Here is a 14973-nt window from a genome sequence, read left to right as displayed (position 1 = left end):
TCATTAACTTCTATTTTGTTAGTAACAGAGGTTAGAGTTAGGATTGTCGACATGGCTCTGATTGCTCTACAGGCTATGACACCTGCCTGGTTCTTTGTCATTTTAAGCATAGATATGGGTGAGTGAGAGATGAGAGGGCTCCACAGTAGTGTTTCTTCAACTGCAGATCATTCCTCATTAGTGGGTCTTGAGTGGGTCAATACTTTTTTTAAATAGAGTGTATCTATCTATACGTGGTAAAGGGTTAGTACTCATAAAACTTTTTTGTTTTTGTTTTTAGGATTTTATCTTTAAGTAATCTCTACACCCAGTGTGGGGCTCGAACTTAACAACCCCAAGATCAAGAGTCACACGCTCCACCAGCTGACCTAGCCAGGCATCCCTTTGGTTTTATATAAAAAAGGCATATGTGTACTGGGTTCTACTATAAGTTACATTCATTACTGTGGTTGTCAAACTGTCCAGTGCTTGGTGGTTCTGTCCCAGGGAAGAACAGACCATTGAATGGGAATTCTCTTTTGTGTCCTCAGAATTTCGACAGAGTATAACCTTACCTTGTATTCTGTGTATGTGGTCTAAATCTTAAGAAATACAAAGCTTTATCCCCTGTTTAAAATAGTATGTATTTTCCTGTCCAGATAGGCAAGATGTGTTGGAAAGAGTGTTGTACTTAATGGGATGGGAACAAGGAGTGGGGGTTGGGGGTGGGTGGGATGAGGTCTTAGTAGAGGTGACTTCACCTCTTTAAGATGGGAATAATTTTACAGGATGGTTGTAAAATATGATGCTTTGTGCAAATATGTTGTGAGCACATACTTTTATTTTGGTACTGAACTGCTTTACATTTCAACTGCTTTGTCTTTGATCAGGAAGAGCCCTGATTTTTCTTGTTCTAATTTTCTGACTTTGAGTGGGCAGGCTTTTGTGAGAAGGAGTCCCAAGAAAAAAGACACCAATCTCCAAATCACAGTATGCTTTCCTAATGCAGTGTCAGCTTTAACCAGTGTATGTGGATCAACATCCTGTGTTTGAGGGCTTCTACCTTGAAGTAGGTTCGAGTGTAGTTCAAAAAGAAGCAGAGCATGTATTTCTTCTTTGGGTCATAGGCGGACTACTCGGTCTGTCTTTTTCCTTTTTTTTTTTTTTTTTCAACGTTTATTTACTTTTGGGACAGAGAGAGACAGAGCATGAACGGGGGAGGGGCAGAGAGAGAGGGAGACACAGAATCGGAAACAGGCTCCAGGCTCTGAGCCATCAGCCCAGAGCCTGATGCGGGGCTCGAACTCACGGACCGCGAGATCGTGACCTGGCTGAAGTCGGACGCTTAACCGACTGCGCCACCCAGGCGCCCCATGTCTTTTTCCTTTTTGATGCAGTAAATGACTTAACATTTTAGTACATAAAAATGTTATCGAGAAAAAGCAAACCAGAAAGGGCAAAGGTGGGTTACAGTTTTTATTTGCAACTATTCATCTGGTTGGTCCTAATATTCTTCTCTTTATATTCGCCTTTATATTGGTGGAGTCCCATGGAAAGAACATGGGGCTAGTCATGAGGAATTCATTCAGCTACTAACACTCCGGTGTGTTAGCCAGTTCACTTACTTTCCTCCATCTTAAGTTATTTATTTGGAAAGAAGGGATGATAGTATTCACTTTACCTACCTTAGTGTGGTTCTGAAGATAAAAGTGAGTTAAGAGATTTACAGCTAGTTTGAAAAAGGTTAGATTTGATATTGATTGCTAAGGCTTGGTAATAATGGTAATAGTATCTGCAGGCTCCCAAAGCAATGCTTATTGTTTATTGAGGTTCTTTTGTCAGGGCCTCAGGCATTAGTTTCTGATCTGGATAATTGTAGTTTTCAAAGCTGCCATACTTCCCTTTCCCACCTTCTCTGGTGATGTTCCATTCTATTTGAGGTTGAGTTCTTCACTGGGGATGTAATAGATATCATGGGCCCTCCATATTCTCAAGATGATCAGAAAAGGAAGAAGAAGAGAGGCTAACAGTGAAGGCACCAAATTAGAAGAGGAAGCCTGACAATTTCTGAGCAAAGTGGGGAAGGGGCCACGGATGCCAATCTCATTTTTGTCCCTCCTGAGAATTTTGGCAAACTAATAAATGGGATGGCTTGACAGTATCTGCTAGTTTAGGGCATTGCCAATTTAATGGTTTAGGGCTCTTGGCTTACAGTTCTGTCCCTTTCCCCTACTGTTCAGGAAGTAAGGCATGTCGAGGCTTTGGCTATGTCACTTTTTCTATGCTGGAAGATGTTCAGAGGGCCCTCAAGGAGATTACCACCTTTGAAGGCTGTAAGATCAATGTGACTGTTGCCAAGAAGAAACTGAGGAAGAAGTCCAAGGAAAAGGGGGAAAATGGTGAGTTTCTAGTAACTTAAAGGAATTTTCCCTTAGGGTGAGGAAGAAGAGGTGGGTGGTTGGGGGGGATAGCTTCTGCTTTGAAAGCTTCCTAAATTTCCCTTTGATGTCCAAAATCATCTAATGTATTTTATTACTCATTTTTGTCTTTTATTTAACTCTAACTTTGGAAATCTGGTGGTCCTGGGTGTTGCCATACTTAGTCCTGTGGGAAATGTCATCTTTTGCTAGTAGCTTCTTTCCTGTGATGTTCTGGGCCTAGAGGTGAGTGGTTTGGGATCACAGATTTATTCTGTTGCCTCTTATTTTTTAGAAAATTCAGAGTCCCCAAAGAAGGAGCTGAAGCCAAAAAAACCCAAAGTGGCTGATAAGAAAGCCAGGTTAATTATTCGGAACCTAAGCTTTAAGGTGAGTGACAGAGAAAACTAACATTACCTGTTCTGAAGGCTGTTGGTGCTCATTGGTTGAACTCTTCACCAGGATGGTCTAATTGGACATAATTCCTTCTGGGAATGAATCGTAGCCTTGTTGAATACAGAAAATGGGCCTGTATAAATAAGGACTAATTAAGGATAGTAAGTGTGAAGATGCCTTCCTTTTGGGACACTACTGCTGAGATAGGGAGGAGGGAGGAAGAGCTCTTTGATATCTGTTCTCTTTGTCTGTTAGGTACAAAGCAAGATGGCTTCTGTTCAGAGATGTTTTATGTCCTAGTCTCAAAAGTCAAAGAGTAAAAATATTCAAGCTCTTTGTGATGGACTAATTTAATGGTTGATGTTTCATGTTTATTTTCTGTGATAAGATCTCTTTTTCTTCACTTTTGGTGTCAGTGTTCAGAAGATGAACTGAGAACGGTGTTTGCTCAATATGGATCTGTCCTGGAAGTAAGCATCCCCAGGAAGCCAGGTACTAGCACGCCATCATTTGTTGTGAGTTAGATTAAGATGACGTAACATAATGGTCTTTTTCCATTTCACCCTTGAACTAACCACTATTTGAAATAGAAATACAAGAAATACAAGGTTCACGTCATACTCTCTGTGAGCCCCAGATGATAGGAGATATATATATATGTGTATATATATATATATATATATATATAGTATAGGAGGTATATGTATATATATATATATATATAGTATAGGAGGTGTATATATATATATATACCTCCTATACTATATATATATATATATGTATGTAGTATCAGGCACCGTGCTTGACACAGCAAAAACTCAAAAATAGTGCTTATTTCCTGGATGGCGTTTTTAGTTAGATTAAAACTGGTTTTAGAAGACAAGTTATAGTTTAGGGAAATGCATTGCTCTCCCCAAGCTTGAGCCAGGGTATACTCAGCAGGAGGACATTAGCTATTGCTTCGGGGCTGACTGGTTGGCAGGACTTGGGCCATCTTTCCAGCCCTGGTTGCTGTAGTGTCCTTCTTGGTGTTTGTTGGCTCCTCACCTGCTGCCTCTAACTTCTTTGTACATCCTGCACACAGATGGAAAGATGCGTGGTTTTGCTTTTGTCCAGTTCAAAAACCTCCTAGAGGCAGGAAAAGCTCTCAAAAGCATGAACATGAAGGAGATAAAAGGTAAGTTTTTTATACCCATACCGTTCACCCAGATATTTCTGGTGTTTGGGTGGAATTAGCACAGTAACCCACTTTCTACATTTTCAAAAAGTGTTTGATTTGTTGAGAGTCTTACTGCTAATATAGAAGCTGTTTTGGTGAAATATTCCTAGTGCTTGATCTTAGGGTTCAACTTGAAAGAACCCATGACATTATTCACTTGTCTTTATTTGGTTATGAGTGTGCATTTAAATCCGTAATGGAAAAAATGTCCCTGAAATAATCACTGATAGATGCTGGTTGCTGTCTAGGGGATGTGGGATTTGCAGATTTCTCCCTCGGTGTCATGATCACTATTCAGCACCTGTGGGCTGTTAAACGGACTGTGAGGCCACTCGGGGTGTTCATTTACCAGGTACTAAAGAGGGGCTTGGCTTAGAGACTTGGTAACTTTCTGTTAATCTTGGGCTTTGGGTATCTTTCACCCAAAATTCTGACAGACTTGGTAACTTCTGTGTAGATTGCAGATTATTCCAGATATTTGTTTTGCCTCTTGCTTAGTCTAACTGGAAACTTGTCTAACTGTAAGCACTGCTCCCATTCTTTCTTTCTTTACTTTTTTACTCTCTCATCCCAGGTGCGGTGGTTATATAGAAAGGTGAAATAACTGCTTATTGATAAAAAGCTTAAAGTTCAGGGGCACCTGGGTGGCTCAGTCAGTTAAATGTCTGACTTCAGCTCAGGTCATCATCGCATAGTTCTTGAGTTTGAGCCCCGCATTGGGCTCTGTGCTGACAGCTCAGAGCCTGCAGCCTGCTTCGGATTCTGTGTCTCCCTCTCTCTCTGGTCCTCCCCTGCTTGTACTCTATGTTTCTTTTTCTCAAAAATAAACAAACATCACAAAAAAAATAACAGCTTAAGGTTTAAAAAGGATAGGCTACTCTGAGCTTTATTTTAGGATGAACATTCTCTGAATCGGCAGTTTCTTTGTCTGTTTTGGTTCCATCTTTCTGACTGGTTGGCAGGACTTGGGCCATCTTTGGTGATGTCTTTGATGAATAGGAAGTCATTTATAAGAGATGTTAAAAAGAGGAGGACCTTCTGACGCTACTTTTCTGTCTGACAGGGCGGACAGTGGCTGTGGATTGGGCCGTGGCAAAGGATAAATATAAAAATACACAGTCTGCCTCTGCACCAGGTAAGATGGAGTGGTGGTGGGCAGGAGGGATTGTATGTCCTGAGGTGAGTATGGAAACAACTCTACCTACGGTAAAATTATAAGGGAACCTGCTAGTCTGTCAGAATTTTGGGTGAAAGATACCAAAAGCACAAGACTAACGGAAAGAATGAGACTGAGGATAAAGAAAAATTCTGAATTCTACAGGCTCAGAAATGAGTGTAGAGCTGTTTATTGATTCGTGTTGTGCCATCTGGTGATCTAGTCTCAAAACATAGGATCATTTGAATCTAAGCCCACCCCTGGGTGTGAACGTGAGTGAGGAGTGGGGCCTGAGTTCATTTTCCCCTCTGCTGGCTCTCTTTTCCCAACTTCTCATAATAGAGGGTGATGGAATATTATGAATAGGGAGACTTACAACTTAAGTTTTACTTAGAAAACAGTTGGCTTTTAAGCCACCAGGAGCTCAGAGAACAGAACTCACCGAGATTAAAGTTGATGCCTGGGCTTCACGGTGAGCACCCTGCTGGCTGTGGTGCACGATGGCAGGCTGTTTGTGGAGTCTCAGTGGCTGCTTTTCTCCTTCTGAGTCTGATTTTCCCTCAGGCTTCTGATGAATAGGACAGGCTTCCAGGCAGTCTTTGTGATGAGGGGTTCTTGTTGTTGTTTTAGCTTTTTTCCCTCATGCTTTCTCTCACATACAGTAAGAAAAATACTGGGGGAAAATGGCACTTAAAGTCCTAGCCCTAGTCCCGAGGAACTAGGAACTTGGGGTGTTAGTTACTCTTGTCCAAATAACCTTGTTTTGGATACTAAGTGAATTCCTAATTTTCTTTACTTCCATGTGTAGGTGAGAAGAGGCTTGGACCTAAACATCAGGAATTAAGTAAAGAGAATGGCAGGGAAGAAGAGGATGGTACAGAAGAGGAAGAAGAGGAGGAGGAGGAGGGGGAGGACAATAAAGAAGCAAGGGTGACCAAGCCTACACAAATTCCAAAGAAGTAAGCAGCTCAGCTCGTTGGAGATAATGGAGGAAGATTTAGGATTGTCTCTGGGAGGAGCATGTCTTCCCTGCCCCCATCGCCGCAGTGGTGACGCGTGTCATGAGGTTGGATAGGATTAGATCCTAACCCTGTCAGTTCTGAACTGTGCCATTGCAGAGCCATCAAGAAGGCCCCAACTGTAGAGAGCAGCGAGGAGGATCATTCTGACGAGGACAGCGACCTGGAGGAAAGCGATAGCGTTGATGATGGAGACGAACTGGCTCAGAGTGACACCGACAGTGAACAGCAAGAGGATGAAGGTTTGCCTGGGATCTTTGTAGACAGCTTTGCACTGAAAATCAGTTACCGAGGGGCGCCTGGGTGGCTCCATTGGTTAAGTGTCCGACTTGGTCTCGGGTCACGATCCCATGGTCCTTGAGTTCAAGCCCCGCGTCAGGCTCTGTGCTGACAGCTCAGGGGCCCGGAGCCTGCTTTGGATTCTGTCTTCCTCTCTCTGCCCCTGCCTCACGCTTTGTCTCTCACTCTCTCTCAAAAATAAACATTAAAACAAAATTTTTTTTTAATAAAGTGAAATCAGTCACTGAGAAATGTGTAGCAGTTCAGCACAGGCCTCTTTTTAAATAGGATCCTAACTTATGTTCTGTCAGATGTGCTAAAAAGGATACCTGATAATCCTTCTAAAGTTCTTGTTTTGATTTTTAAATACGTTTGGCATGATGTTTGAGGGTGAAGATTCCCAGGGAACTTAAAACCTGGCTTAATGCTGAGGTCCTACGTCTCTTGCTTATCCAAGGTGAGTGAATAACTGGATCAGCAGGATATCGTGTCCTAACACTGAGGTGGATTTTAGACAACTTTTAGGAGTTAAGATGGGGATAAAGGGCCTCTTGGGGCATTTTGTAAAACTGTAATCAAACCCTGTTGCTACCTTTATAAAGAATATTGGGTGAAACTCAACTTGTTTATTGAAGGAGGACAGGTCATTAGGGAATAAGGAATGGCCAATAACTGGTTCCTTAGGTTAAGTCTGGCATATTGGTTTGGCCATATAAAAAAATGAGGAAATAAGCTTTTTCCATGAGGAGAGAATGGTCGACACCTTAGAATCAGAGAAGCTTGTATACTGAGGGGACTATGAGACCTCGCATTCAACAGCCATGTTCATCTATCTCGTACCATTCTTTACCTTGAAAAAATTACTGGGCCAATACATAATGCAGAAAATTAAAAAAGAAAGTGCAGAAGAGTGTAATATAGAAAGTAAAATGTTCTTGGGACACCTGGGTGGCTCAGTTGGGTGAGCATCCGACTCTTGATTTCAGCTCGAGTCATCATCCCAGGGTCGTGGGATTGAGCCCCACATTGGGCTCTATGTTGAGTGTGCAGCCTGCTTGAAGTTCTCTCTCTCCCTCTCCGCCTCTCTCCCCCCCCCCCCCACTCTCTCCCTCTCCTCCTCTCCTCCCTTTCCCTCTCTTTCTCTCTCCCTCTCCCCCTCTCTCCTCTCCTTCTCCCTCAACCCCTCTCCCCCTCTCTCCCTCTCCCTGTCCCCTTGCCCCTCTCTTCCTCCCTCTGTCCCTCCTCCACTCATGCATATGCTCTCTCTCTCAAATTGAAAAAAAAGTTTCTCACCAATCCCCCAAGAGTCCCTCAGAGTAACCACTGTTGTTTCTTTCACATTGTTTCAGAAGTTTTCTATGTATATGTATGTCTATTTTTGACATACATGCATATATGTCTATTTTTGAAATCAGTGAGTCTCCCTTGTACCCAGCCACTTAGGGCCCCTCTCTGGAGACACCCAATATTAAATGTTTCTTGTGTATCTATTTAATACCTTTGTAAGGAAAAATGTGTGTGAGCACGCACATCCAATATAGTGTATTCTTGTGTATGTGAATGTGTATTTTTTTCTCTTCAAATATTCTAAATGTTTATACAGTCACGATAGTATGTATGAATGTCTTTTTCCCCACACCCTTACCACATTGGATTTCATTAGTTTTTTTGGTTTCTGCTAATCTGTTGGAATGAAAAATAGCATCTTATTTCTTGTGCTATGAGAGTAAGTTTGAGCATCTTTTCAAGTGTTTTGTTGTATATTCTTTGCTCACTTTTAACTAGATTTTTTCTTATTCGTTTATGCAAGATTTTTATATATCTGTGGAGTAACCCCTTGTCATGTGGGTGGCACTAAGTCTTTTTCAGTTTATGGTTTTTTTTTTTTTTTTTTTTTTTTTTTTTTACTTTAGATGTACAAGTCTCAAAGAAAAAGAAGAGGAAGTTACCCTCTGATGTGAATGAAGGGAAGACTGTTTTTATCAGGTACGCTTTTGTACCTTGAGAACTGCTGTTTATGTTGTCTGCACAGATTTTTTTCTTTCTTTCTTTCTTTCTTTCTTTCTTTCTTTCTTTCTTTCCTTCTTTCTTTCTTTCTGTCTCTGTCCATTTTTTTAAAAATGGAGTAATTTCGGAGTAATTTTTTATTTTTGAGTAATCTCTACACCCACCATGGGGCTTGAACGCACAACCCTGAGATCAAGGGTTGCATGGTCTACCAACTGAGCCAGCCAGGTGCCCCACTCTTTTTTTTTTTTTTTTTTTTTTTGTACTAGTTCTTCTAGGTAAGCCAGAAAATCAGATGCCTCTAAGATCGTTAATATATCGGGCCCTAGGAATATAGCCAACAGTGAGAATTTATGAGAACCAGAACTATATACAGAAGATAAATAGATAAATAGCAGGGATCTTCATATTTTATCCTCATTTACATTTCATTCTTTGTAATTTGGGTAGCATCATTTGGAACAAATCAATTCTTCAACTGTTAGAAACATTTTGCTTCTGGCCTTTGTTTTAGGGGAAGTACTGGGGAGAGGTGACATCACTTGTCTCCGGTAGTTTCTGTCTTCTTGCCAACTCACCTTTATCCAGAATAGAATAAGGCATCCCATCTGTTTCCAGGGAAACTTAAGGAGGGAGTCAGGTGGAAATAGGTTTTATTTTATGTTGTCATTGCCGTTTTAGTCTGTGGTAGATTGGCCTTTTCACAGAGTCAGGCTGTCTTCAGTATACCTCAGGCATGCCTTCTTGTCTTTTCTTAAGTGCCAATGTACTAGGGCTGTTTGGGTCATATTTTAAAGATGTGTATTCTTTCTGCCTGTAAAGTCTTTTTTTTTTTTTTTTTAATTTTATTTATTTTGAGATAGGGTGTGTGGCGTGCAGGGGAGGGGCAAAGAGAGGGAGAGAGAGCGAGAATCCCAAGCAGGCTCCGCACTGTCAGCACAGAGCCCGATGTGGGGCTCATGAGATCATGACCTGAGCCGAAGTTGGAGGCATGCCCAACTGAGCCACCCAGGAGCCCCTTCCTATAGTCTTTTAAGATTGTTTTTATACACAAGTAATTTGTGCTTATTGTGGGAAATTGAGGAAATAAGTGAGCAAAAACACACCCAAAAATATTAACCTTAATTATTACTCAGAGAACACCCACACACATGCCCACATCATAGCTATTTATAAAGGTGGGTTTAACCTATACAAGCCATGCTGTAGCCCATTTTCTGCCTTAACACAGTGTCTCTCCATAGTTGTTTTTACTGTTTGGAATTGGCCATATAAATAATTTTGTGTTTGTAGAGGATTCTGTCTGATAGGAAGGAAGAACTGTCACACTTAAGAGCCTATGACCTCAATCCCAAGGATACCATTTCTTAACATTCCTACATCTTTTAATTAATAAAAAACTGAGGGGGGTGCCTGGTGGCTCAGTCGGTTAAGCGGCTGACTTCAGCTCAGGTCATGATCTCGCGGTCCGTGAGTTCGAGCCCCGTGTCGGGCTCTGTGCTGACAGCTCAGAGCCTGGAGCCTGTTTCAGATTCTGTGTCTCCCTCTCTCTGACCCTCCCCTGTTCATGCTCTGTCTCTCCCTGTCTCAAAAATAAATAACACGTTAAAAAAAATTTTTTTTTTAAAAAAAACAAAACTGAGGAAAGTTAAGAGGTGGGAGAGAGAAAACTACCCATAATGCAAATTAGAAAAAATAACGTGGCTAGGATATGTCTTATTGCAGAACATCATTTTTTTGTCTCGATTACTTCATAAGATGGAATTGTTTATGGGGTTGTTAACTGAGTCTAAGAGAAGTAAAATTATAGATATTTATTTGGGACTGTTTGTTTGTTTTTACCCTGGAAGGATGTTCATAGCTGGGAAAATGAAGGATCTTTAGAATGTATTGAAATTTAGTAGAACAAAATCTTCCAACACTTTTTAATTACGTTGAGAGAAATACTTATTCTTTTCTTGTTTTGCATGTAGCTAGTAAACTTTTCCATGTTTTGCTTTTGAGTTATTATTTGAAGGATTTTGTTTGTTGTTTTTTGTTTTTAGGATTTTCTGACTTTTATATAGTTTTAACTGAAACCTAGTTTTCACAGCAATGCAAGGGGGGAAGTGAGTAATTGAGAGAGCTAGATACACACACGTGTATCTTGACTTTTCTTATTAGCCTGCTCTTTTGGTTGTAGTAAGAGAAACTAATTTTGGTCAATTTAAGTGAAAAAGTCTGTTTGTTGGATGAACATGGGTGGCTCACAGAATCAAAGGTGTCAAAAAAAACAAACCTTAAGGAGATGAAAATCTGGGATGTTTGGGGCCCTAGCTGTAGGAGGCTGGGGTTTTTTTCTCTGGGGACACTGCCTTTTTTTTTTTTATTCCTTCTTAAGGTATAACATATATTCTGTAAAGTGCATTAATCTAGGCGTACAGTGCAGTGACATTTTTCATACATATATGTCCATGTAACCACCACCCAGATCAATCTATAGAATATTTTCAGATTTCAGCTTCCCAGGAGTTTCCTTTGGATTGAGTACTACTATTTTGAAATGAATCTACATCTTCGCTTCTGGTCTTTTTATATGCCTGTTCAAGTTTTAAATTCCTGGGGGAGAGAATCTGATGGACGCAGAAAGGCCAGTCAATAATGGCTGAGGGACAGAATCACACAGCAGAGGCTAGGCTGGTGGAGGCCGCCCCTGTGCATTGGTGCTATTCCCGAACAAGAGAGGGTGGCCGTGAGCAAGAGTGCCACTTCAGTTGGTGTCTTACCTTGTACTAGAACACAGGATCTCACTTTTGTAATTGGCTTTTCTTGTGACCTGTCTTCCATAGAAACCTGTCTTTTGACTCAGAGGAAGAAGAACTCGGGGAGCTCCTCCAGCAATTTGGAGATCTCAAATACGTCCGTGTCGTCTTACATCCAGACACAGAGCATTCTAAAGGTATTTGCTGTCAGCTTGGCAGGTCCTAAAAAGGTTGAGACCGCTGCCATGGGCACTGACTAGGTTACATGAGAGCACAACGTGTGCCATTCTGAGGGGTCTACGGTCCACCCAGCCCGGGTTTCTGTGGCCCATAGAAGCACCAAGGACATTCTGAGGTTGTCTTCTAAGATATCACACTCAGCATCTTTAATGGTGCTGCCAGCCACAATTTTGTCTAAGCTTTTTAAGCCCTTGCTTATTTACTTTAGGGTAATGAATTCCATTTGTTGTTCTCCTTTGAATTTCAAATGTGATAGCATCTCATGGGTATTAATCATTCCACATTGCTTGAAATTACTGGGATCTTTTTCAGTTGCTTTTGTTAGAGATGGAAGCTAACAGAAATTTTGTTGCAGCAGCAATAGTCAGAAGGAAAACTGTGTATAGCAGGACTGCTGCCTTAGATTTTTTTCCTGAAGCTATTTCCTTTGAACTTTAAGGATTGGCCACAATTCCTTTTAGTATACTGTTGTTAGGTAAGCAGCATCTTTACAGCCTATTCATGATCTTTGATTTCATCAACTGCAGTCATTCTCCTAAAGCAGTGAGTTCTTAATTCATTCTGATTCTTGATTCCTTTGAGATCTAGCAAAAGCTATGAACCTTCTCTCCAGAAAAATGCCACTTCTGAGGGTTTGTGGGCTCTCTGGAATCTACTCAAGGATTCACAGAACCTCTATTCCAACCTTACTTTCCAAATTGATGAAACCTGATTGGTTTTGGTTTTTGCTTAGCCAAAAAGATATAAATAGGGCAGTATGATGGAAAGAAAACTGAACTGCTTCCTGGAGATTAGGGATCTAATTGTAGCTGAGCCATAGACCAGCTGGGTGATTTTTGGCAAATTGTTTAACCACTGCGGGCTTCATTTTCTTATCTGTAAAATGAATGGGTTCAACTAGAGTAATCACTTAAGGTGCTTTCAACTCTTAATATTCAACTATACTTCTTGGACCTTCTCCATTTCCAGTATGCTTTTCTAAAAACAGATGACTAGAATTGCATAGAATGTTCCAAGTACTGTAGGATATTGCTTTATTTTGATGATATCTTTTGTTTCTTTTTGAGTGCAGTAGTGTATTGGGTTGGTATTTTCAGAATGTAGTCAATACTTAACTTGCTCAGTCTCTTTCTCGGTCTATTAATATTAGCTCAGAGTTAATAATCTTAGCATAGTTTTCATTAGTTTTTTAACGTGTTGTCTTTTTCTAGCTCATACTAAATTTTTTTGCCTACTCACACAGCCTTGGCCTCCTCCTACCATTTATCTCTGTCAGCATGCCATTTTGCTGTCTAGGAGAGCTAAAAATTTAGACTTTAGGAAAGTGTTAACTCTAAACCCAATACTGACCCTGGGAATTCCAGTAATAAAATTCTTACCCATTCAGAGAGAAGTACACATTTTCTTCAAATTGGATGAATAAGCTATTCTGCCTATTAGAAACATTTTCCTCCATCTTCCTTTCTTTCTTTCTGTATCATTCGTTTCTTCTATTGAGTGTCTGTTAATGCCAGACACTATGATAGGTGCTAGCAATATAGAAACAGCCAAGAAACATGGGCCTTACTCCTGAGACACTCATTCTGTTTGAGATAATGCCACCTGACCAGTGCTGTAATAGAGAGATGTGATTGGAGGACTGAGGGGGACGAGGGCGGGGGGTGCTTGGCTCTGCCTGGAGGAGGCAGGGAAGACCTCACCTAGATGGTGACTTTTGGGTCGGCCTGCCACATGTGTTGTGTCAGTCTCCTGCCATTCATTCTTATAGGGGACAAAAGATCAATCAGTGCCCCAGTAGCTCTAGGAAGTTTGACATTTTTTTCATATATGAGGGAATATTTAAATTTGTATAAAGGAATACTAGCAAAATATTATGAGACTTGTATTTCTTTTTTGGAGTCTACTATAAGGTGAACTTTTTTCCTTTGCTTATAAAAACTGCTTTTTATCAGTAGCAGAAATTAGGATGGGTTGATTGGCCCTGCATCTAACCAGTCAGAGGTGTGTCTTTGCAAATTCTAGAGTATGAGTCAGGAATTGAGCTTATGGCTTTCTGGTTCACTGCTGTATTCATGCGATAGAGGCCAGGGACTTGACTCCAAGAGGTCAGTCTGCTCATATCTGATGTCTCCCACGTAGCTTTGATGACAGTGAGATGTGTAATTAATTTCAGGTTAAGTGGTTCCTGCCTCGTTTTTTACTCCTCTAAAAGGCAAGCAGTAAGTGATGCTGAATCGAGTGGAATTTCTCTACCATATCTTGTGGCTTTTTCTTACCAAGGAGAGCAATGGTGAGACTGAAGTTCTAAGAAGCATTGGAAAAGATGATGAAGTAATAGTAAAATTTCATGATAAGCACCTGTCCTCTTTTGTCTGCCTTTGAACCTTCAGTGCCCGACACGGTGCCTGTCTCGTAGCACCCTAACAAGATGGGAGTCTTGTCCACTTCGTCTCAGGCTGCCGCCATGTGTAGTGTTATCTTTGGCACCCTGGTGGGCCAGGGGAGTTTGGCATGTCACTTAATTTTGTCTCTGTGCAGGTTGTGCATTTGCCCAGTTCATGACTCAAGAAGCAGCACAGAAATGCCTTGAAGCTGCTTCTCCAGAGACTGAGGTAAGGAGGACATTTCTTTTACTCCATAATTTAGGGGATAATGGCTCCAAAGGCCAGAGCCTGCTGTTCACATACAGCTTGATGATTTCTGTCAATAATGTAATAAGATAAGGCCAACACTTACTGAGAACTTAGTGTGTGTTAGACACTGAGCTTTATATGTATTACCTTATTTAATCCTTATATCACTTCTACAGGGGTATGTAACGTAAGTAAAATTATTATACCTATTTTATAAGTAAGGAAACAGGTTAAAAATGTATCTAATGTTTATTGATTACTGTCTGTACGTCAGCCTCTCTCCTAGGCTGATGACATGAAAGGTTGGGACAAGAAGGGATTAAGGTCATCTATGAAGTGGAGTAAATGAGAGAAAATGTATGGGTGATGGAGAATTTTTCTGTGTGTTCTATAGCCCAGTATAAATTGTTCTGAGATAAATTATCCTGTGTTGCCATTATCTCTTAAATTCTCTTAAGTAGAGTTAACACTACCATTTTGTTAGCTTTCTTTAGAATTTAAAGATCATTTTCTTTAATTCTGGCCTACTTTGGTACTAATCAACTCCTATAAAATAAATTACTGCTAACTGCCCTAAGTGTACACGTGGCTTTTTTTTTTTTTTTTTTTTTTTTAAATTAAGTAGGCTCCACACCCACCGTGGGGCTTGAACTCACAGCCCTGCAATCAAGAGTCGCATGCTCTACCGACCGTGCCAGCCAGGCACCCCTACACGTGGCCTTTTGCACAGCTATACTAAGTATTAGACTCAGTGGTCAACCTGCACCCGCCTGGGCTAAAACATCCTAGGGGTTGGGTTCCACAGCATAATTGGGGTTTGCTGTTTTCCCTTTCCTTGGCATTCCTTGTTAGGTGCTTAATTTCTACCCATTATGAATTTTAAGAGA

The 14973-nt window shown here is 40.9% G+C and overlaps 1 protein-coding gene across 2 annotated transcripts in view; it reads left to right on the top strand.

The window, feature by feature from the left end:
- Positions 1 to 14973, top strand: part of RBM28 (RNA binding motif protein 28) — a 31799-nt gene that overhangs the window by 2383 nt on the left and 14443 nt on the right. The window contains exons 2-11 of one of the 2 annotated variants that reach the window (XM_045495527.1): positions 2220 to 2378; positions 2692 to 2786; positions 3209 to 3284; positions 3877 to 3969; positions 5075 to 5146; positions 5976 to 6126; positions 6286 to 6428; positions 8379 to 8451; positions 11301 to 11410; positions 13992 to 14065. In XM_045495527.1, coding sequence (XP_045351483.1) covers positions 2220 to 2378; positions 2692 to 2786; positions 3209 to 3284; positions 3877 to 3969; positions 5075 to 5146; positions 5976 to 6126; positions 6286 to 6428; positions 8379 to 8451; positions 11301 to 11410; positions 13992 to 14065 — 1046 coding nt within the window. Of the gene's footprint in view, positions 1 to 2219; positions 2379 to 2691; positions 2787 to 3208; positions 3285 to 3876; positions 3970 to 5074; positions 5147 to 5975; positions 6127 to 6264; positions 6429 to 8378; positions 8452 to 11300; positions 11411 to 13991; positions 14066 to 14973 lie in introns of both variants that reach the window. The other variant, XM_045495526.1, reaches the window with a different exon arrangement.

The sequence above is a fragment of the Leopardus geoffroyi genome, chromosome A2, assembly GCF_018350155.1.
Source record: "Leopardus geoffroyi isolate Oge1 chromosome A2, O.geoffroyi_Oge1_pat1.0, whole genome shotgun sequence".
Taxonomy (NCBI): Eukaryota; Metazoa; Chordata; class Mammalia; order Carnivora; family Felidae; genus Leopardus; species Leopardus geoffroyi.
The sequence above is the reverse complement of the archived record's forward strand: the minus strand, read 5'-3'. Positions and strand labels throughout refer to the sequence as shown.